Source organism: Nycticebus coucang, chromosome 17 (genome assembly GCF_027406575.1).
Source record: "Nycticebus coucang isolate mNycCou1 chromosome 17, mNycCou1.pri, whole genome shotgun sequence".
NCBI classification, from domain to species: domain Eukaryota; kingdom Metazoa; phylum Chordata; class Mammalia; order Primates; family Lorisidae; genus Nycticebus; species Nycticebus coucang.
The window spans coordinates 25,716,738-25,740,389 of NC_069796.1; the positions used below are offsets into that span (position 1 = coordinate 25,716,738).

General features: G+C 41.3%; 1 protein-coding gene across 2 annotated transcripts in view; it reads left to right on the forward strand.

Annotated features, from left to right (window-relative positions):
- MEGF10 (multiple EGF like domains 10) overlaps positions 1-23,652 on the forward strand; it is a 164,481-nt gene that overhangs the window by 85,114 nt on the left and 55,715 nt on the right. For both annotated transcript variants that reach the window (XM_053567270.1, XM_053567269.1), the window contains 2 exons: positions 19,699-19,945; positions 21,452-21,572. In XM_053567270.1, the coding sequence (XP_053423245.1) occupies positions 19,699-19,945; positions 21,452-21,572 (368 nt within the window). The remainder of the gene's footprint in view (positions 1-19,698; positions 19,946-21,451; positions 21,573-23,652) is intronic.

The following is a 23,652-nucleotide window of genomic DNA, read 5'->3' on the forward strand; positions in this document are numbered from 1 at the left end:
TTCCATCTTTGGCCATTGTGTCCCTTTGACATGCCTCATCTTTTTGATTTTGAGCACATCCTTACTTGCTGGTGCTACAAGATACTCCAGGCTCATCTTGTAGTTTTCTTCCCCTGGCCATAGAATGAGTCATTTCTGAAAGAGATTTTGGTTCTTTTTAGTGAGGAATGATATTAGGGTGTAACATTATTAATAAGGATGCTGGGTGTGAACACTGTTAATAAGACACAGTCGCTTAAAAGGAGAAAGTTTAATCTAAAGACTTCCTATGACAGGACATTGGGGGTAAGGAGGGATTGGCTAGTAAGCAGTAGACAGAACTCTCCAGGAGGAGAATAAAAGCAGCCACCACCTCTAGGGCTGAGATAAGCTCAAAGAGGAAGTCCGTGATCCAGACCTGTTGGAAAGGACACGGCCACAGCTCACCAAATGGCAGAGAAGCCATGTGGTAGTGCTCCAGCAGAACTCGCTGGAAATATGCCTTCCAGGATGCTTGGGAAAGCTCTTCATGGGAAAGTATCTCACCAGAAACACTCTACTACAAGAAAAGGGGGAAGTTGTTGGCTGATAGATGCTGCTTGTTCACGCTACAGGAACTTGGTGCCAGAGAAGACACTTGTGCTGTAGAAATAGGGCGCTGGGAAAGCCTTAGGTGCTGAAAAGGCTTGGTACCAGAGAAGCCATTGGTACAGGGCTTGCACTGCAAGAACTGGGTGCTGTAGGAGCCAACTGCACTGCAGGGGTCAGCTGAGTGAGCACCTGGGAACTATGATGGGAAATCCTTCCTTCTGCAATGTCCCTCTGAACATGCTTGACCCTCAGCCAGATGGTGAAGGAAGAAAAATACTTAAAGGGCCCATATCTATTTTTGTACAGCAGCCAATGAAGGATAAATTTAGAATTGAGAGGCAATGAATTGATAACTGTTGCAGTCCACATTTTTCATTACTCAGCTCTTTATCCTGCTTCTCCTACATTCTGTAGAATTCTTTCTTCTTCCTAGCCCATCCCTCATTACCCCAATGTCCTTTCATAGTATTTAGATTAAACTTAGACGCACCCTTATACGCACATTTACATTTCTATGCATCCATAAAACAATCCTGTATTCCCACCTAATATAATCTAGCAATCATCTTACAATAAGACATTCCTGTGAGGAGATGTGAGTCCCAGTAGTCCCTGTAGCCATTACTGATTATACGTGTATTAACTTTCTTTCAAATTCACTGTTGTACTAACTGTTCTGTTCCTCAGGTACTAGAGCTAACTTCCAACAACTTGTATATAAGATAAAATAAAAATGGGAGAAAAGAAAAGAAAATAGCAAATAAAAATAAACACATACATATAACAAGCAAATAAAAAATATTTACTTCTTTTTTATTATTGATCATAGGGCTGTACTTGATAGTCATAGCTTCCTTCTTTCTTTCTTTCCCTGTTCCACATTTCTGGCATCCTCAACTCAAACTTGATAGAGGTTCTTTACCTTATAGAGTGGCTCAAACCTTCATCACTGAATAGTCTGAGTTCCTACATCACCTGCCCTTTTTTGGTTGTTGACATTTCCTGTTTTACTACTGGGCGTGGAAGAGAGACTCCACAGACTCCTTGGGTCCCTAGTGTGATTCTCCTTTTCCCCATGTGTAGCAGCAACCCAGTTTTGCCTTGATAATCAGGATCAATCAGGTCAGCCACAAGAGTAATTTCTTCTATTGACATTAGGAGTCTAAAATAGCCAGATGGTAATAAATTGATCACTATTACACACAACTGTCTTTTTTCCTTCGTAAAATACATGGGAGATTAAGGGACTGATGATTACCTCCAAATGCACAGTTTTACAAAGGGTTTGACTTTGGTCCAAGGTATGACTCTTTCCCTTGGCTGTGGAGAAGAGGGCTCCTACCTATGAGATGTAGTCAGTGTTCCTGGGTCTCAATGCATTTTCTATGTAAAAAACCGTGTATATCAGAGAACTGTACCAACTTTGTAATCCTAAAATGAAATCATGATATATTTGACTTGACCTTAGACATATTGCTGCTTTTTAAATTTGATTGAAATGATTTTTTTAAAAGCACGCACATATTTATACTTTTATTGTCATCCTAATGTGTACCATAGCCTGTATGAGTGAATAACCGTAATCTCTTACCCTCTTGCTCTTCTTCCCTCCCCTCTTTTCTGCACATATACTCCTTTCTCTCTCTCTCTCCTTCCTCCATCAATCTATCCATTCATGCATCAATCCTCTATTCCATTTCTCCTCTCACTGGATGACAAATAGCTCCTGGAGCACAGGGCCCATGGGTTATCAATCTCTTTAGCCTTCATTGTACCTGGCATATGGTTGGAGCCCAGTAAATGTTCCATTTAATTAGACTGAATGAACTGTATGATTCTGTGTGATCCCAGGAAGGTCATTCATGTGTTCACTTTGTGAACTTTGATTGAATGATTACTGTGCCACTGGATTGGATGCTGGGGATAAGGGAATAAGTGAGGAATAGTTGCTGGTCTCATAGAGCCCATAGCTTGGGGAAAAGGTATAGATAAGTGTAAGGAAGAAAATGGCCTCAATAGAGAAAGCAGATTGAAGAAAATTGAATGAAGTTGGGCAATTTAGAAGTTTTCTGCGTGGCTGACGGAGAGAAGAGCTGAGTGTACTTCTGGGGACAGGAAGCAGATTGCTCTGGGGTAAGGGGCAATGAAAAGATGATGATAAAGTGTTGAGTACTCTTCTAGACACTCCTCTGAGAAGCCAAGGAGAGCAAACAATCAGGGAATTAGTAATAAGTAAATGTAGGGTCAAGAAAAAGTCTCTTGAAACATTGCATTCCTTTGTTTGTTTTAAGATGAGAAAGACTCTGAGGCTAAGTAAACGGTGAAGGAAAGACCCAAAGGCTGGAGGTTGTTGAGAGAGGGGAGCAAGGCTCCTGAGAAGACAGCTGCGAGCTGGGAGGAAGCCCTGGGCACTGACAGAGGGGAAGCACTTCCTGTTCCCAGCAAAAGGAGGAGGGAAGGAGAGGCCAGAGCAAATGTACAAAGGCTTCGCGGGCACCAGGGGTGCTGATGCACAGTGTGAAGGAGAGTCTGAGGAGTGTGCGTTTGATGACCTGTTCTCTCTTGCTGATATGAAAGTTGGGTCACACTGGTGATGTGATGATGCTAGCAATGGCTCACCTTTATTGAGCCCTTCATACGTACCAAGCATCATTGTAAGAACTTTATAGGAATTAACTCCTTTAATAGCCACCACATGTATGAGCTGGTTGCAATTACTATTCCTAGTTTACAGATGAGGAAATGGAGGTACAGGAAAACTCAGTGACTCGCCTGAGTTTGTATAGTTCATAAATGGTGGAACCAGACTCGCATCTCATTCAGAGCCCCTAACTTTAACCACAATGGTATGCGTGGTGCCTCCTGAAGTTGGAAAAGAGGTTTAGTGAAAGTAACAAGTGACAACAGCTAGGGTAAGGAGAGAAGGTGGCAGGGGCAGGCGAGGCTGGACAAAGATTCACATCAGTTGATCCCTTGAGAGATGTAGAGGGCACACTAACGTCAGAGATGAGGAATTTATAAGGCACCCATCTGCACTTTCCTCATTTGTGATATTAAAAATGTCGGGCCAGATTTTATTTATGATTCCTTTCAAGCCTGGGAGTCTATGTGTGATTTACATTAATAAATACATACGTGCAATTCCTGAGATTTTTCTTTGTGTTGGATGCTCTTTAAACTTTTTGTGTGAATGGCAATAGCACATTTGTTCTCTTAACCTATATAATCCTACTTATAATTTTCTAAATGTCCAGAGAGAAGCTTATTGTGTCTGTGGCTATAGGGCAGAAATGGGAGAGTTCTCAGTCAATCAGCAGCCAGAAAATAGTTTTCCAATGCTTGCCCCCAGGCTCTTTGCTTTTAACATTAGAACCAACAAGAGGCAACAATGGAAATTAATATTGGCCTAGAAAATCCAAACTGGGGTTTTTATTTAGTTGCTAAGAGTATTTCTGGCTAAAAGTACTTGCAAGTAGTAAAAATATGCCTCGAAGGCAAAACTAGCTCAAATATTTCAGGCTCAAGGTCAGGGGCACGGACAATCTTTTGTAGAAAGCAGGCATGCGGTGCAGTGTGGAGTAAGTAATAAGACTTCGCCTGCAGGATATTCGAATGGGGGAATCCATTTGAAGGCTATTACAAGCCGGAAATGGGAAGGCACAAAGAGCTGACATATTTCAAGCAAGGTTTTGCCGTTAAGTCTATTGACTGTCCACAGTGGTAGGATCGATGTTGTCTGAGGAGCAAGGCACTGGGAGCCTCATCCTCACTGCAAGTTGTTAACACACCGTCACGCTGTCAGGATGACTTTAGAAATCAGGTTGATGGAGCGGCAAGAATAAGAGTGGATCATTTGGGTTCGCTGGGGTGGGGACAGGATGTTGTAGATGGGGGAAGGATTGAACTTGCAATGGTTCATCAGAGCCTGTGCCCACAATAATTTCACTGACGACCATCCAAATAGTTTGATAGAGGTCACAAACAGAAGTGGCTGATTCTGCCTTTTTTTGAAGGAATCTGAAATCTGAGCTGTTCTTGGCCGCTCTCTGGAGAGGCAGAGAAACACCACCACCATCCTCCAACCCCCGTGGTGGAAAAGAATCGCCATTGCCCTAGCTGCTCTGCTTTCTGTATGTTTCTGGGCCCCACTTTACTCACACTTTGAATAAAGATAAGAGCATTGGGCGGCACCTGTGGCTCAAAGTAGTAAGGCGCTGGCCCCATATGCCGGAGGTGGTGGGTTCAAACCCAGCCCTGACCAAAAACTGAAAAAAAAAAAAAAAAAGATTAGAGTATCTGCTTCAATGCCTGTGAGGATTAAAGACATCATGCCTGCTAAGTGCTGAGTGCTGTGCCTGGCAGAGTCATCATGGCAAGCAGAGGCTTCCTAAATTCCTTGTGTGGCAAACGTGGATTCCTGCACACTTTGCAATAGTCCAGTCTTGACTGGATAGTGGTGGGGGCAGCTCTTTGTGGACTTCTTGTATCACAGGCCACGTCCATCTTTAGACAGAGCCTGTCTTTGTCCACAGTTGCTTGCTCAGAGGTCCCCCAGTCAGAGCCTGGCTCGGTGAAGTCATTGTGTGTGTGTGCATTATTTCCGAGCTCTGATCACGGATGTTCTTACCAGATGAATTAGTGTCTGGTTGTTTTGCTTCTGGCATTGTGAGACTACTATAGATGTTTACATTACTCACGCTGGTGAGCTGTAAAGATACGTCTGGGCTGGCATGCTATTTAACTCCACTCCATATCATTTATTGATTTTTTTTCCTTTTTTATTTTTTACTTTGTGCAATATTCATCTACCAGCAAATCGTGTTGATTCAGCTCCAAAGTTAACCCAATCTGACCTCTTTTCACAGTCTCGACTGCTGCCACTTCAACCTAAACCACATCCTCTCTAAATTGGTGATTGCAACTGTCTCCTTGCTGGTCTCTGCTTCTTTCTGGCCCCCAGAGTCAATTCTCTGTGTTAAGACCACAGTCGTATACATATGTGCTTCAGAGCATGCTGCTCCCTTTCTCAAAACTGCCCAGTATCTCCCACTGTAGTCAGAAGAAACTCCAACGCCTTGATCGTGATCCACCAAGTCATGCGTGGTCTATTTCCCTGACCCCTTCTCATCTCACTCCTTTTAGGACATCATATTTTTCGGCCTCTGCCTTTCAGTTCTGGAACACATCAGTTTCATTTTTTGCCTTTGCACTTGATATTTTCTCTGCCTGTTCTCCCTAGATCTTTCCATGGCTGACTTCTGTATATCAATCAGATTTCACCCTAAGTGTCACCACCAGAGATACACTTTCCCTGACCTCCACATGCAAAGAATATGCCCTAATTACTCTTTCTCACGTTGCCTTTTAAACTTTTCTTTTTACGGCACTCTCTGAACATATTTGATTTGTTTACTTTTTATTTTTATGTGTGTCTTCTCCTCCAGGACGTAAGCCCCATAAAAACAAGAATTTTGTTTTTGTTCACTGCTGTTTGGCCACCACTTTAGTCTAGCACAGTGCTAGGCGTGCATTAATGCTCAATTATTATTTGTGGAAGGAAGGAATAAAGACATTCATGTGCCAGGCGTGGTCATCAATACAAAAATGAGGTATGAGAAATGATTAAGACGTGACCTCTTCTTTCTGGGTGCTTTCAGTTTAACACAGGAGCTGAAGTGTGTAAACAAGTAGGGAAATCAACTGGAGGGGCCAAGGGGAAGGGGCCTCGGGTCTTCTAGAGAAAAGATAAGACTTGAAGTGTTTCCTTCAAGTGGCCTTAAGGTTGCCTGGGCACCTGTGGCTTCAGGATTCACTGTGGTTATGTACAGTCATTTTCTAGTGACTTGCAGAAGATTCCTTGCCCATTCCTTGCTGTGAAATTGCAGAAATCAGGCAAGATGTGGTTTCCATGAACTTTGGTTCATGGAACTATTTGAACTATTTTGTTGAAAATATGGATCTGGGAACTGCTCATCCTCTGGAGAGAACAGACTGTGTAGTATAAGCATCAGGGTTATTACTGAGAGGGGGGAGTCACTTCTGGAACGGTAGCCCCGTGAATAAGCAAGGTGTTTAAAAGTCAGCCTTTATTTGAATGGAGGATGTTTATAACAATTTTGCCACCTACACTTTTGCACATTATTTCTCAAAGTGGAAATTTTGTATGATGGCATAGAACTTAGCTATTAATTTGTACCCCAATAGACTATGAATAGTAAGAAATTAGGCAAAAAAAAAAAAAAATCCAGACTACAAATTATTTCAAATCACGTAGCAAGGAGTAGAATTTCATTAACCTTTTTAGATTCCTCTTTGATCAAGTAAATAGCAGGAAATAATGTAAGTCAGTTTTTTAAAAATGTTCATAACAGGGAATATATGAGATCATAAATCCTTATACTTTTTTTCATAGAAACCATTTTCTGACAGCAGTCGCGGGCTCCCTGGCTATTGTGTTTGGAGTGAAAGAAAGGGATGTCTCAGATGGTCCTTCAGACTCCCTTGCTACCTTCTTCTAGTATCTGGTTACTGCTCAGTCTTGGTAGAGCCAAGTAAATCTTATCAGGGGGGTTATGTTGTTAACTGCCTGAAATTAAGTATTTCGGTTTACTTATTTATTTATGTACCCATGTGTTATTAATTCTTTTTTTTAATTAATAAGCTAGTTGAATAGCTAATACAGTCACATGGTACATCATTTGAAAGTACATAAAGCTTCTCATTCCTATATCCCGGCTACCCTGGATATAATTCCATTTAATAAATGTTTAATACATTTTTCACTAGTACGTCAATGATGGTGGACATCTATGGTGTTTCCAATCTTTTACTATTAAAATTACAAAATTGAGTTTATGTAATATACATGTGATTTTGCATATACATGGAATAATTTCTTATAAGTGGAGTTTTTGAGTCATTTGAATGGGCCTATGATTTATAATTTGATAGATATTGACAAATTGTCCTCCAGTGTTTGAGAGCCTGTATCCTCAGATCTTTGCCAAAGGTATCAGACTTAGTTTTTGTTCCTCACCAATATTATAGATGTTTTGGTTTATTTTATAATCTACTTTGTTTCATGGCTATATTTGGTATCTATTGTTTGTGACTGTATTTGGGGAGTTTTTTAAATACATGAAAATACCCTCAAGGCAAAATTTTTAAAAAAGCTAATCACTCTTTTTCTTTCTTGGATCAAAGTATCTTTTAAATTTATACATAACCTAGTTAATTTTAAAGAGTTTGAACATTTGTGCCCATGGCCTGGAGCAAATGAAATGTGCTTGTGATGTATAAAACTAATAAAGGGTAGAAAGTAATAAAGTGATAATATATATCCTAGTTATAAAGACTGTTCTAGTAGGGCAAATAGTAGAAGTTATAAGAACATCTATAACTTGGCCGATCAATGAAGGGCATTATCTTAAAATTCTGTGAAAATCAAATGGTCTAACCATTTACTACTATCACACAAACCCAGTAGAGGTTACTTTTAAATAAAGCATAAGGGGCCAGGCCTAGTGGTTCATACCTGTAATCCTAGCATTCTGGGAGGCCGAGGCAAGTGGATTGCCTGAGCTCACAGATTGGAGACCAACCTGAGCAAGTGTGAGACCCTGTTTCTAAAAAATAGTCGGGCGTTCTGGTGGGCACCTGTAGTCCCAGCTACTCAGGAGGCTGAGACAAGAGAATCACTCAAGCCCAAGAGTTTGAGGTTGTTGTGAACTGTGATCCCATAGCATTCTACCAAGGGTGACAAAATGAAACTATGTCTCAAAAAAAAAAAAAAGAAAGTTTAAATTTTAACAGAATTGATTTGAATTTGATGTTAGTATATAACTGGGAATTTTTGTTCATAACATTAAAGCAAAGCATCCACCTTTAAAAAGATAGAAATTCAAATGGTAAGATTAGTATTACATAAGCAGAATTATCCATGCTACATATTAGTTCTTAGTATATTTAGACCACATCAAAGTTTAAGACAGAGGATACCACAGGCAAAGTTAAAAGAGAAGCAAGAAATTCAGAAAAGATTTTGCCACATATAAAACAGACAAAATATTATATAAAATCTGTAAGGAACTCTTACAATTCAATAAGGGGGAAAAAAAAACAAACCCTGACTGGGCCAAGAATATGATAAGGTAATTCAGAGATGAGATAATCTGATGCTCAGAAAACATATGAGAATACATTTATCTTTGTAATAACAGAAAACTATATAACAAAGGAATGAGAAGTCATGTCTCACCATCAGATTGGCAATGGTTAACAAGTGTGACACCAAGTGTTGGAGAGAATGTGAGAAGAAACTTCCTTTTATTTCTCTCCTGAGGGTAAATTAGCAGAGTAATTTTAGGGGTTCAATTTGACTGTCTCCGGAGTAAAATTTTAAGTGTGGGACGTAAGATTCAACAATTTCAGTAATACTTCTTTATAATTTGTCTATATGCCTTGGCAAAATCCTTGCATATTGTATTAGGAGATATATTCCTTGTGTCTTTTTAATAGTAAAAATCTGGAAACAACTAAAAAGGGACATGTATACAGCAACAGCAAAATTTATTGGATGTTAATATAGTGGAGTGCTATATAGCAGTTTATAGTATTGAAATTCATTACTAATATATATGTCATTCTACTGTATCAGCAGCTGTATCAATATTAGTAGATCTCAATAGCATGAGACAGGGTAAAAAAAGATGCACAGTAATGTATACATTTTATATAAAACTACAATACAATTCTGTGTATTATTTCTGAACAGGCAGAGACACGGGAGGATGCATATTAAAATCATGACTGTGTTGGCCTCTGAGGAAGGGATAGGGTAAGGACTGGGGAACTGGGAATCAGGCGCAAAGGAGACAAAGAGGAATTTGACTTCACCCACAGTGTTTCTTTTTTTTTTTTGCATCCAATGATGGAGTGAATGTGATAGAATGGGCAGGTGAGGTCAGTGACACATGTAATCATAGTACTCTGGGAGGCCGAAGCAGGAGGATCCCTTAAACCAAGGAGTTCAAGACCAGCCTCAGCAATAGCGAGACCCTGAACAGAGAAATTAGCCAGGCCTTGTGGTGGGCTCCTGTAGTCCCAGCTACTCAGAAGCTGAAGCCAGAGTATCCCTTGAACCCAGAGTATCGCTTGAACCCAAGAGTCGGTGGTTACTGTGAGTTAGGCTGATGCCAGGGCACGCTAGCCTGGGGCAACAGAGTGAGACTGTCTCAAAAAAAAATTGATACAATGTTCTTAACAGTTAAATCTCCACTGAGCCTTTGGAATGTTCTTATTATTTGTCATCTGCCATAGTTTAAATTTTGTCCTCTCAAGAAAACTACATTAAATCTTTTAGACAATCCAGTTAGCATGGAGGGCTCTGAGGCCTTAGTTTTCTTACTGTTGGATTTTAGACAAATCATTGAAGTCCCCTGCTCTTTTAGCCTCTCACATCTGAAATGAAAATTGTTAAGTCTTCACACAATGGCGACCCTGAATATTTATCCTTCAATAGTCACCTCAAGCCCTTCCTTCTCTGGGAAGCCTCTCCCCCTCCTTTCTCTCCTCTGCCCAAAGGTACGGTAAATGTACACCCCCTCTGTTCCTTATCGGCCTGTGCACTGTAACACTCAGTTCATTAATCTGTGATAAGTCTCGTTGTGGGACAGTGTCTTGCAATACGTAAAGAAATTTTAGCGATAGTACGTGTTTTAGTCAGAGGACGCAAGTCATGTGCTCAAGAAATAGAACTCAGTAGCCTTTGAAGATGTTCAACAAAATTTTAACAAAAGAGAGAATGATCCAAAGAATGAAAATATACAAGACTTTATAAAGCAAGACATCTTCTTTTCTTTTTTTTTTTTATTGTTGGGGATTCATTGAGGGTACAAAGAGCAAGACATCTTCTAATGACTCTGGAGGTTGCTGTTATTCTTTTGACGTCAGTGAATGAATTTAATCCCCCCAAACCCTTGTTTCATCCTAGCCTATAGTTTATATCCTTGAGACTTTTTCCCTCCACCGTGAATAGGATCATCAGTACGCTCTCAGAGAGAGACAATGACATTTATATTTAGGCACAGAAAGAATAAACATTTCACACCCCTCTTTCTGGTTCATAATTGGCGGTAAAGCCTACACTGAAGTTCTAAAATGACAGTTCATGGCTTTGAAAATTCATTTCACAAAACATTTTTTAAAGATGAATAAAGGTTCTCTCTCAGCTGCTGAATAAAATTAATATAAACAGCGCTGGGTGGTTGTCCACGGTGAGGGGACGGTTGGCCCTTGGTCAGCTCTCCAGAGGGTTTTTGACATGTGAAGGACGTGGGGTTTTAGTGCTTTCAGAGGATCTGGAAAATACATTTTTATTGTTCTTCTTCATGGATGGAGGAGCTTTACAAAGTTGTTTTATTTTGAAACCGCTTGATGTTTTGAATGAGGATCCTTTCTTCCGACATTGACAAAGGGAATGACACGCCACAGCCTTGTTAGCCTGAAGCAGGAGGAGTAAAATCCCGGGCAGATAAAAGACCCAGACCCAGAGGGAACCGAGGCTTAGAAGAAAGGGTGACCTCAGGAAGAACCGCACTTTCCCATCCTTTGAGACAGCAGAAAATTATATTGGTCTCTTCTAAAAGGCACTCACTCTGTAGAGATATTTTCTTGAAAGCCGCTTATTTGTACTTGGCCTCTGCATTTGCCTATGAAGGATTGAATTTTCTTTGCTATTAATTCATCTCCTAGTCATGGGTTTTCCTATGTTTAAAGTCAGTGGGGAACAGCACAAGCTAACTTCATGCAATACATTGTCAAGTCAGTATACTGACTCTGAGGTATCCTAATAAATACACGATGAGATTTATGTGTTCAAGGCACTTTTAGGATTAGTTATTTCCAGCAGCAACCCTGGTGAGGTTAGGAAGCTGATGTGTCTTTCCCGTGGTAACCTTGGGTTCTAAGATTCATCATGTTATCCTGCGGTAAGTATCTGGCAGAGATGTCTCCAAGGTCGCCGAGCCATATATTACTGCATAATTAGACTTACGTCCTAGAGACGTTAAACTAAAATGAAAAGAAATCTGACCTGCTCAGTCTTTGAGGATTTGGTTAGCCCTAACACAAGTACACAGAGCCAGTCACTTCTGTTCTGTTCTCTGTAATTGGGAACCATTTGCTTTAAAGAAGCATCTTGTAGTTCGTAATGTGTTTCAAGGCTGCTTCTGTGGGCTTCTTTGATGAAACATGGGCGCAGGTAAACTGAAGAACAATTGAGTCTTCTTAGTGGAACTATTTGGTGTCTACTACTTTGGCAAGATTCTCTAGATTGCATTCCAAGCCGTTTCATTATGCTAAGGTGGGGTGGGGAGTACTAAGATGCTCACGTGTTTGTTTCTTTCTCATTTTACATTTCTCGACATCCCTATGCAAGTCTACACCTGGACATACAATCATCAGCAAATGTGAAATTTCTAAATCCAGTTTTTAATTGTCAGTGAAGAATAGCATGAAAGGTAGCCCTGGGATTCATGGAAGGCCTGAACTTTCTCTGGTTGGCTTTGTAAAAATGAATGAAAAGTGCAGAGCTTGTATTTTTTTTCTTTATAGACTTACTGGGCGGTTTTATTTTTGAAAATCGCGTTGTGAGAACCAGGTTGTTCTTTTCGGCACGAATGATTCATGCAAGACAAACAAACAATGCAAACCAATGTCAGACATGTTATTCCATTTTCACCTACAGCTGGAAGATGTTTTGAGAGCATTTTTCTCTCCTGGGATGGATGTTCCAACATGCAAACCATGGAATAAAATTTCTTCTGCTACTTGATCTATGCTGTGTCACATATAACAAGTATTTTTTGTGTAATTAGTGTGTTACGTTTTTCAAAAAGAAAATTAAGTATAACAAAGGTCAGGGACTTGGCTGAGGTTCCATGGCCATGGAGTGGTCATGGCCCAGCTGGGGCCCAGGTCTGTCTGACCTTCTCCTTGAGCCAGCAAATGATTGAGGAATTTTGTAACAAGGTGAATTTCAAGGTACACATGACTTCTTTCTCTGAGGCAAAATGACCTCATCTCTTTTGATGAACTGATTGTTTGACTGATGGCAGAAGGAGCCCTTTAGATGAGGCAAGGTATTTATATGTCCCCAATCCTTCCTCCAGGGCACCCCTCCTTTCAACATTTCTGTTTATCTTTAATTGAGCCCCTTTCTTTGTCTTTTGTCTACATGAAGACAGGACACTTACTAGACTATCTTCATTTGTTCAGAGATGTTTCCTAACACTTCAGGTTGGTTTTTTTTTTTTTTTTTGGTCAATACATGTGTGATTATGGACATGTTAGAATATTCCTTACCAAAACTATTCTGATGAACCCGCTGCTAACACTTTGAAGGCTGAGAACTGTCATTTTAGACAAACAAGTATTATTTCTCAGATAAACAGCTATGAGACTTTTGTTCTAGAATGTTCCCCTTTGACAGCCAGGCAGAAGCAGTTCATCGGCACGGGTGCAGGATTGGTAATGGCTGACTACCACTTCTTTGGGATACCTGGCTTTGATAGATTGGGGCTGAACCTTTGCTTTTGCTTTACTTTGAACAAGTAAATTTGAACAGATTGCTGGCTGAGGCCATTTTGCATTTGGAAATATTGGAACAGCTGTACCTAACTCATTAAATTGTTGTGAGGTTTAAATAAAATAGCTGCATGGTGTCTTCGTAATGCAATAATGGCCCGGCACATATCGGAAACTCAGTATATCCTGGAACACGTTCTCCCCGCATCTCACTTCCTTTGCATGAAAAATCAGGATGAGGGTTTGAGGTAGGTGAGGAGAGAAGAATGTAACTGGAGTTTTTGTGATGATTCCGTGGTTTTCTCTGCGTATGGAAGTTATGCTGCTTTCCATTCACGGTCACTTTCCTTCATTTGCCAGGTACTTCTTGAGTGCTGGCCGCTGGGCTAGGCACTGCGTGGCCTGGTTTTTAGCTTGATGTGCTCCTGAAGCCAGTGACAACAGTGTTGTTTCGTAGATACGGTATTGGTATAGAATCATCATCAACGTATAGAAATTCTTCAAATCCGACCATCTCCTTAATTTTATTTTTTCTTTTAGAAATGTCTTATGCTCTCACTACTGAGGTGGTTTCTTAGGATTCCTTATTCTCAGTTCCCCTAAGTATCGAGTCATTGGCTAACCCCAAAGCTTTGTTCAGTGTTGCGCTGTCTTCGAAAGAGTGCTGGTTTCACAGCAGATGAAAAATATAATTGTGGGATATTATATTTAACCAAAATACAGAATTTTGGTACTTGAGCAGCCATTCTGAAGGGTTTGGACTTTAGGATACAGAAAGTCTTAGGTTTGCATGCTGACGCCACTGCTGATCAGTTTTTGAGTTTTGGACATTTTGTACTACCTAAAAGCCCTACTTTTGAATATTAGTATCTTCTGTATGATAAATGTGATAATGACAGCCACCTTGCTATAATTGTTCTGAGGAATAGAAGGGGGTGTGTCAAACATGGAGCACAGGACCTGGCTCAACATAAATGCTGGTAGAACCATTAAAAATAAACTCATAAAATTTATTTCTTGCTTTACTCTTACTGCCAAAAGGATATGTGTTTATTGTAGAAAATTTAGAAAATCTAGTTGAACTGAATGAACATAAGAAAAATCATGTACAATCCCAAGACCCAGAGCCACTGGGGTGCCGTTTCTCTGTGGAGCCCTTCAGCGTTTTTCTCTCTGTCTTTCTCCTTCCCCCGCTTTTTCCTCTTTCCTGCAGATACCAGGTTCAACCGTGTGCAATTGCCGATACTTGGCCATTTTTTCAACTGAAATTAATGACAGTTTCATCTGGTTCCTTCTGATATATGGCTAAAATTAGATCAGATGCTGCATACTGTTTTTAAATTTACTTTTAACAGTTATGATATTGTAAACATCTTTCCAGCTCATAAAATATTCTATCATATCATTTTAATTGATGCATGTATTCTATTGTATGATTATACCCACATTTTTTCTCCAGTCCCCTTACTGGAAAATTTGATTGTTTTCAAATTTTTGTTGTTATAACCAGTGGTGGGATAATCACTGGCTACCCTTGCTACCTGCATAACTTTGAGGGAGGCACTTGGGTCTCGATTTCTTCATCTACAGAACAGGGACGGTAATAGTACTTACTTCATAGGGTTCCTAGGAGAGATCATCCTTCTCAAATTCTTGGAGCAGTGTGGGCACTCAAAGTATTATTAATGAGGTTGCTATTTAGCTATTGTAAATTATGAATTATATTGTCTTTACATACATATGCTCTTATTTCTTTTGAAAAAATCTCCAGAAGAGGAATTTATGTTAAAGGACTTTTATGCCAGACTAATCTATAAAAAGGGTGCAGTAATCCACTCTCCTATAGGACTGAATGAGACTGCCGGTTCCCACACAAAGGTCACTGTCATCCCTGTAAGCCCAAGTCTCAGCACTGTTATTATCCTGCGTATGACTCGAGGTGTGTGGTTTTTCACCTCGGAAATCAGAATGCGTCTAACCATCATTGTCAACCAGATGACAGTCATGACACATGTGGTCATATGAAACCTTCAGTTAACAACTGCTAAAATCAAGAGTATCGTTGTGCTTTACCGTCTATGGAATTCAGTGTCATTTGGGAGATACAAGACAAGGCATACGTACTTAAAAATTACAATCTAAGTGCAAAGTGAGCCACAGGGAAAATAGATAATGCCATTTTTAGAGAGCATCTCAGATTGAGTCTCAAAAGTATTCCTAAAGATAGAGCTTCCTGGGCTGCATTTGATACCGGGGGGTGGAGAGTGGGACTGAGGGAGGGGAAAGACCGTTTGCTACCTCCTCATCTCTACCTAATTCTGTACTTATTTCTGTTTGTTTTTGTTGTGCACAGACCTATGAAAGATGGAAGTATCCATAGTGCAGTCGCAGCATAGAGGCCCGAGATTGTATTCCCTTGTTGATACCAGCAGGCCTTTTGGCTGTTACATGTCATTCTCTCTGACTGTCACCTCCTATAGGATCCACCCCATCACATGCTGATTTCCTGTTTAGAAATCCTCTACCGTTTACCTAAATGTGGCACACCCTGCCTTTTGGTCTCAGCTTAGGCTTCCTTTTAGCTGGGAAGCTTTCCTGATACACCAACACTGGTTAGGTGTTGTTCCCATGTGTCCTACTCACCTAGGCCATTCCCTGACCTTCCTCCCTACCATACGGCGTCCCACTGCAGCTAGAAGCCTGTGATCTACTATTTCCCTTTGAACTCCAGGTCTAGCACCATGTCCAGCACATGGCAGATAACTCAAAAGGTACCAAGTAAATGAATCACAGAATTCATCCCATCAGTGTAACCTGTGGTGATTGGGGTCATTGGAAGTTACAGCCATGCGGGGTTCAGCATGAGTCCACTGTCTCGGGAGGATCCAGTGCTCTGCTAGTTTTCACGAAGGATTGTGTACTTCTGGAAGTCCACAGTAGTTTCAGATTTCTTTTTATTTTAGACTTACTGTGAGAGCTTACCAGAACAAACTGGCTGTGCATGTCTGCAACTCTGATTAAGACGTCTCTTGAAACATCTGCATGAATCTAGGCATGTTGCATCCGAGAGCCCATTGCCAGCTGTTAGCACAGTCAGAGCTGAACCCAGACGCTGAAAATGAGTTATCACTCATGCTCACTGCATTTAGGCTACTTTCAATTTAATCTGAAATAAGATTTTGTTCCTTTACGTCTTTTTAGTTTCTGTTAGGATGCTCGAGCTATTTTCATGGTGACTACAGCTTGTCTAAGTTGTTGGTGGAAGTGACCAGTCACTTTCTTCTGTGGCGTGAAACTCTTGGCTGTGAGGTTAGAGTGAGGTGTTCAGTAAACAATGTCAGATGGTTTGATTTGGACTTTCCAGACTGTCTCCAGCCCTGGTACTTGTATTCAGGATCATTGGTCAAGTTCTGCACTAAACACAAGGAGCAAATTCTGCCTCTCGTTTAGACACAGTCAACATGCCCTCAAACTTGTGCTCAGGAATCAGGGATGAAAGCTGGCGTGTGTGCTGTCGACTGGGTAACTCATGGAGGTACGTGTTAACATGGAGGTGTTAGACCAATGAAGAAAGGAAAGGACGTCATAGCAATGCCTCAGTTCAACCCAGACTCCGTGTCCTACTTGTCCTCCTTTCTGACTTTTAGTAGGTAAACTTCTGTATGTGGACTTTTTTTTTCAGAATAGCATCATGTTGATGTTCACTGTTCTCATTGTGACATCCCTGTATTAGTGGCTGTTAGGAGAATACAGCCTAAAGCGGGGAAGCTGTCACTTCAAAGCATGCCATAGTGCTTAGAAATTAAACCTGTCAGCATGATAATGTTTCTTTAAAAGTCTGAAACTGTTTTTTCTGTGCTGATCATTATCAGTCTTGGAATAGTCTCATTTATATCACGATGAGATACAAATTAACACGTGAGTACATATTATTTATGTCTAATCCCAAGAAAACAGAGCTGGTCTCTGCCCGACTGCTCTGCTGGGAGAGAGACTGTTGGATGGGATGTAAAACAAGGTTGTGAAGAAGAGGAGAGACTGGAGTGATCAGATCTGTCCCCTTTGTACCTCTGTTCTGCCCACTACTCTGTTGTTATGAAACACGCTCTGTAAAGCAAACGTTCTTGGGGCCACTCTTACTGCAGAGTCACAGTGGGAGAAAGTCTACAATAACCCACTGTGATCTTCTAAAATAGCTTGTGACGTGATCTTGATGTTTTTATCGAGGTAATTTTATTAGCGAAAACGCCTTTTGTGTCAGTGAACTAATCCTCTATTATGTTCATGAGGACTTGACAGTATTTAATTCAACATCCGAGGCTCCCAGAAGTTAAGAGGGATACAGAAACGTTCGAGAGGGTTCAGTGAAGAGATGAATGAAACTGAAAATACTTTTTGAAAATAAATAAAAGTATTAGAATTTTAGTATTTAGAAAGGAGCAGGGTCAAGGCTACCTTCACGTTTCGGGAATAAGATACTCTGTAAAGTAGAGGGTAGTGATGAATTGGGTTGATTATACTGTGAAAAGGCAGGAGGAAAAAAGGATTGTGTGGTAGTGTCACGGATTTGGCTTATGTGGAATGAAGATTGTTTGTTCTCTTGAGGATTAGGAATCAAGGAACAAGTTAGGAAGGGCTGTGTAATTTACTTTGGAAGACCTGAAACAGGATAAATTCATCTCTACCTGGAGTAGTTAAGAAGCCCAAAAGGAACATACTGTGTGATTCTTTTAGAAGCATTATTTATTTTAAGAACCTAGATTGAAAGAGTTATAGTTGAAGAAAGATTCATTGTCCACATTCATAAACAATAAACGAAATGATTCACTGACTAACAGTTAGGTTCCAATATCATTTTGGAACTACCACCTCATCTCATTTTGTGAAGGAAGATTGTGAGTTCTTAGGAAATTGCTTTCTTGATCTGCCTTAGGGTCAATAATTCTCTCTTGTTTTTAATTGTGTTAAAGTGTTTATTAAAGTGCTAATGAGACCAAAGCCATACTGATTAAAAATACAATTCTCCATTTTAAACCTTTTGATATTATGAAATCGAAGGTAGAATCTAATACTGGAAGGTGGATTTGCAGTTCTAATGACTTGTTTGCTGTACACCTAGAGTTATTCTTTTACAATGATTTATTCCAGATTTATTGAAGTTACAAAATTTTTAAGAAATGAAACTTTTTTTTTTTATTGTAAGAGTAATTTATCCTAAGAGTTCTGGGCAGGGAGCATCTTGCCTAGTGATTTTTATAGCATCTAATTTATAAATAAATACGCTCTGCTGGTAGGCAGTACATATTGAGAGGAGGTTTTGTTTACTGTCAACCTCTATAACTTTGTTAAATGTCTGGGATGAAGATTTTTCTCCTTCCCCAATTCCTTTCCTGCTCATTGACGTTTATGCTGCAGCCACACTTTCTATTCCTTGGAACTGCTCTTTGTATCTTTCAAGTGCTATTTTCCTTTTTTCTTTTACCTGGTTTCAGGTACCTATTACCTTTTTGTTTAATCTCCATTTTCAGCTTCAGGTTTGTCTTTTTTTTCTGCCTCTTTTGGGCAGGTAATTGAGGTTACCTCCCAATCCCAAACACTTTGCTACCTGGAAAGCACATCAGCGGTTTCCCTGCTGGAGTGCTCCAGCCCTGACCCGCAGCAGCTCTGCCTTCCGGGTCCCACTGTTAGGCCTGGGCTCAGGCCCCCTCCGGGATCTGAACAACTGCTGTCTTCCTGCTCCATCTCTCTGCTTCTCGTCAGCTCCTTGCCTTTCCTCACACTCAGTAGGACAGAAATCTGTGCCAACCCTTCTTGCTTAAAATCCTTCACTACCAATCCTGTGTCCACATGATGGAATCCAGATCCCATAACATGCATCAAAGTCCATGCATGAGCTGATCATTTCTATCTGCCTGGTCAGCTACCTCTTTCCCTAGCACTTTTTGTTTTTTAAATTTAAATTTTATTTTTAGAGACAGAGTCTCATTTTTGTCACCCTTGGTAGAATGCTATAGCGTCATAGCTCATAGCAACCTCAAACTCTTGGGCTCAAATGATCCTCTTGCCTCAGCCTCCCGAGTAGCTGGGACTGTAGGCACCCGCCACAATACCTGGCTATGTTTTAGAGATGAGGTCTCACCCTTGCTCAAGCTGGTCTCAAACTACTGAGTTCAGGCTGTCCACCCACCTTGGCCTCACAGAGTGTTGGGATTATAGGCATGAGTCACCACCCCTAGCCCATTCTTCTAGCCACATCCAACCCTACACTGCAGGTGCAGAGAACAGGCTGAGCAAGGACATGGAGCTGGAGAATGAAGTGATGTTTAAACTATGGGGTGATAGGGAGAGGCCCAGTTGGGTTTGAGCACCAGTTGGGGAAGCATTGCCAGGGATTGGTGCCAGGGCCCTGACGCCTAGCTAATACATGGCTATGAGGGGTGGGCAATCCATTCTGTCCAAGGGCAGAGGAAGGCTGGTTGTGAAGAGCTTGCCATCACCCACACCAGACTCTGATACCCACACTGTTTCTGTCCCCAACCTCAGCCTGTGACGGTGATCACTGGGGACCCCACTGCAGCAGCCGGTGCCAGTGCAAAAATGGGGCTCTGTGCAACCCCATCACGGGGGCTTGCCACTGCGGTGCAGGCTTCCGGGGCTGGCGCTGTGAGGAGCGCTGTGAGCAGGGCACCTACGGTAACGACTGTCATCAGAAATGCCAGTGCCAGAACGGAGCCACCTGCGACCACGTCACGGGAGAGTGCCGCTGCCCACCGGGATATACTGGAGCCTTGTAAGTGACTGGTGCCCCACGGGGTAGCAGAGCCCGCCCACTCTCTGCATTCACGTTGCTGCCTCCATCAGATTTTCTGTGCCCCTGTTTCCATTGCCACCTGAAGAGCTGCAGAGGGGTCTGAACTGCAGGCGTAGATGGGAGGCCAGCAGTGATAGCCACTGAGTTCTTCTGTTGTTGGACCCTTGGACATCAGAGTGCTAGGGCCAGCTTCCATGCATTCCTTTGGCAGGGCAAACAGAGATTCAAGATGTTGTGTTGAATGGCATATTTGGGGGCAATTGGGGCAAATGTGAGGTTCTGTTTTAAATCTTCCACCTTCACATTCATTGTATCCCACTGGCTGTTAATGGTCTATGTCATTCTGCTGTCCGTGGCTGCAGAAAGCTGGGTGGTTCAGTGCCTTAGAAAAGCAAAAGGAGCAAGAAGTTCTAAATAATCCATAATAAGGGATTTACTGGTTGTTTGACGCCCACAGATACATATGTTGCTTTGTGAACATACAGGTATGTGCCTCACCTCTGTGTAGGATACGCGCACACAGATGGTTTAATTCTTTCTGAAGAACATAGAAGCAACTACTTCACCTCTGCTATTTTCTTTATTTTGTGGGAAGGGCATTCTTCAGTTTGTTTCCATTAGCAAACAGAATAAGAGGCAGATTTTGCCAAAAAAAAAGTAAGAGATTAAAAAAAAGTCTTGTTCCCTTACTGAGAAAATTACACTTATAAATCACAGAATTAAAATTTGGAAAAAAAAAAAAAAAAGCAGCTGATTAGGTAAATACTTCCTGCCGACAGTGTTCACGTCTATAAAGTAGAGCTCAAGAATAAATTGCATGAGCCTAGAAAGTCCTCATTTTCAAGGAAATGGATGATCATCGCAAACTGTTTAATTGTTAATATTGCTTTTATGGGTTTTCATCAAAGCCACAATTGAATAGGGCTGTGGGAACCTTGGAGTGATGTCGCAAGAGAGCAGAAAAGACAGAGGCTGAGTGAGGAAGGTCCACAGGGACTTGGGGGGGTGCGGGATGGGCAAAGGAATGGAGACCTGTCAGTCTGGAGAGAAGAACGGGGACAATTGGTTATGCAGAATATGTGTCCAGGGGGTGATGGGCAGACGGTTCAGTTTTCTTCAAGATTAGAGTAAACACACAGAAGGAGACTTACACTGTAGCACAGAGTTTTATTAGAGTTACATGCAAATTTCCTTTCACCCAATGGGTGGCCATTTTTCTTCCTTGGTGTTCTCATATAGGACAGATTCTCCTCAAATTGAAATGGTTTTATTAGAAAGTAACCCAAAATAAGGGGAAGGACTGGGCAACCCCCTCAAAGATACTCCAAATGATGTGGTTATTGCTCTTGATGTTAAAACATTAAATGAACAATTATTGAACAAAGAAAGCTTGTGTATTGTAGGTCCTAGCTGCTGCCGTGCCTGTGAGCTTGAGTTGTGTGGCTGGGAAATAACCATGTCCTTTGTCACACGTTAACCCCTCAGCTGTGAGGATCTTTGTCCCCCTGGTAAACATGGTCCACAGTGCGAGCAGAGATGCCCTTGCCAAAACGGAGGAGTGTGTCATCACGTCACCGGAGAATGTTCCTGCCCCTCTGGCTGGATGGTAAGCTTCCTCCATCACCCACCTCAGCCCCACGCCCAAAGTCAGTCATTCCAGGACACTCAAGTGAATACACACTTTAGCATAAACGAACGTTGAAAAAAATGGGTAAAGATTTAGAAACTGGAAATACCTAGCCATTTTAAAGCTGCAATCCTTTAGAGAAGGCAGAAGGTGATTTAATCCTGGACTTGAAGTGTATTAAGGATCCTCATGGAAAAGAGAGCAGCTGTCCATCCTGCATGTCCCCTCAGGATAAAAAAAAAGAAGCAAATATCTAGCTGGTAAACATGGGAGTTATTTAATCATAATTCTCATGATTATATTCCATGAATTGCTACCGTTCTTTGGCAACATGATTCTCAGCAATAAGGAAGAAGTTACCCCGTCCTATAACTCTGGAGATTCATTGAGGTAACCAAGCTGATCAAGTATTTCAGAACTTCTCAGAGCCTTTAGCATGATAATCTAAGAAGAGGCTATAACTCAGGAGACTCTTTCTGCAGGTAGCAATTTTTCAGACTTAGTGTTACGTGGAATTCACAAAGCCATTTAGTTTAATTAGACTAATCTGAAATCAGGAAATAACATAGTTGTCTCTTTGAGTTGTTTTCTGTATATGTCTACTTGAGGGCAGAAGAGGAATGCCCAAGTCTGTTTCCTTTATCAACAAATTACCTGATGGAGAAGTTCACTTCATTGTCTCTTTTTTTTTGCAGTTTTTGGCTGGGGCTGGGCTTGAACCCACCACCTCCGGCATATGGGGCTGGTGCCCTACTCCTTTGAGCCACAGCATCGCCCCACTTCCTTGTCTCTTTTCATCTCCTTGAGCTATTCTTTCGGATGTTACACGTGACTTCTTCATTGCAAAAACGCATAGCTTTTGACTCTGCTGATCACCAATCTCCCTTCCTTAATCTCTTTACCCTCTCCTTCTCTAATCATCCTCTCTCACCATTCATACTAAGATCTCTTTTCCTAATCCTCTCTCTTCTTACACCTGCTTCATTACAGTATTTCCTAGGTTTGGGTCTTGTCTTTCTTTTTTCTCATCACAAATCCTCTTTGGAATTTTCACACGGACCCATAGTTTTAAGATAATCACCCAATGATTTCCCCGATCTTGATAGTACTTGCCCTGAGCCCAGGTGTGTGTTTATCACCCCAACCTTGGTAACCTATGGACACAAAGCCACCATCCATCTGTTTGGGTTACACCTAAGCTATAGTCTCTGAAGCTCAGCCTGGGCGGTAGAATTGGTCTGGTATTGTCTTTTATTGTGGGCCACTCTGTCACCCTGGGGTTGAGTGCCATGTCATCATCACAGCTCATAGCAAGCGGAAACCCTTGGGCTTAAGTGATCCTCATGTCTCAGCTTCCCAAGTAGCTGGGAGTACAGGCACCTGCCTCAATGCTGGCTACTTTTTCTACTTTAGTGGAGACTGGGTCTCACTCTTGCTCTGGTCAGTCTTGAACTCCTGAGCTTTAGTTTCCCAGAGTGCTGGGATTACAGGCATGAACCACCGTGCCTGGCCTCTTAGATGTTTCTGACTGAATGCTTCAGGTCATGGTTTTCTCTCAGCATAGCGGAGCCTCCAACTTACACTTCTCCTTTACAACATTTTCTTTGTTTTGTCATCCTAGGTGCTTTTCAAAGATGAACGCATATTCCTCTTACACACAAGTACATGTATGTATTTAAACTGAGAGAAATAATGTCTTCTTTAAAGCTGTTTGCTCATGTTAATTCTTACACATAAAAATATTTCATCAACATTTCTGAAGCTTATGTGGGAAGCTTCATGGATAGTTTAGAGTGAGGCCTGGAAAGAGTGGAAATTTTGACCAAATTTTTACGCTCGCTCACTACAGACCAACCCTTGGCACAGCATTCCTTCAGTCACGTTTTTGCATTTCACTGATATAATATGTTGTGCTTGAATGGAGAGATCAGAACTATTTTTACATCTGTCCCCTTGCCACAGCGTGAACTAATTAAAATTTGTGACCTTATCTTTGATTCTCAGCGTTTAGCTTGATGCTTGGCACACGGATGATTCTCACTTAAGTGCTGATTTGAAT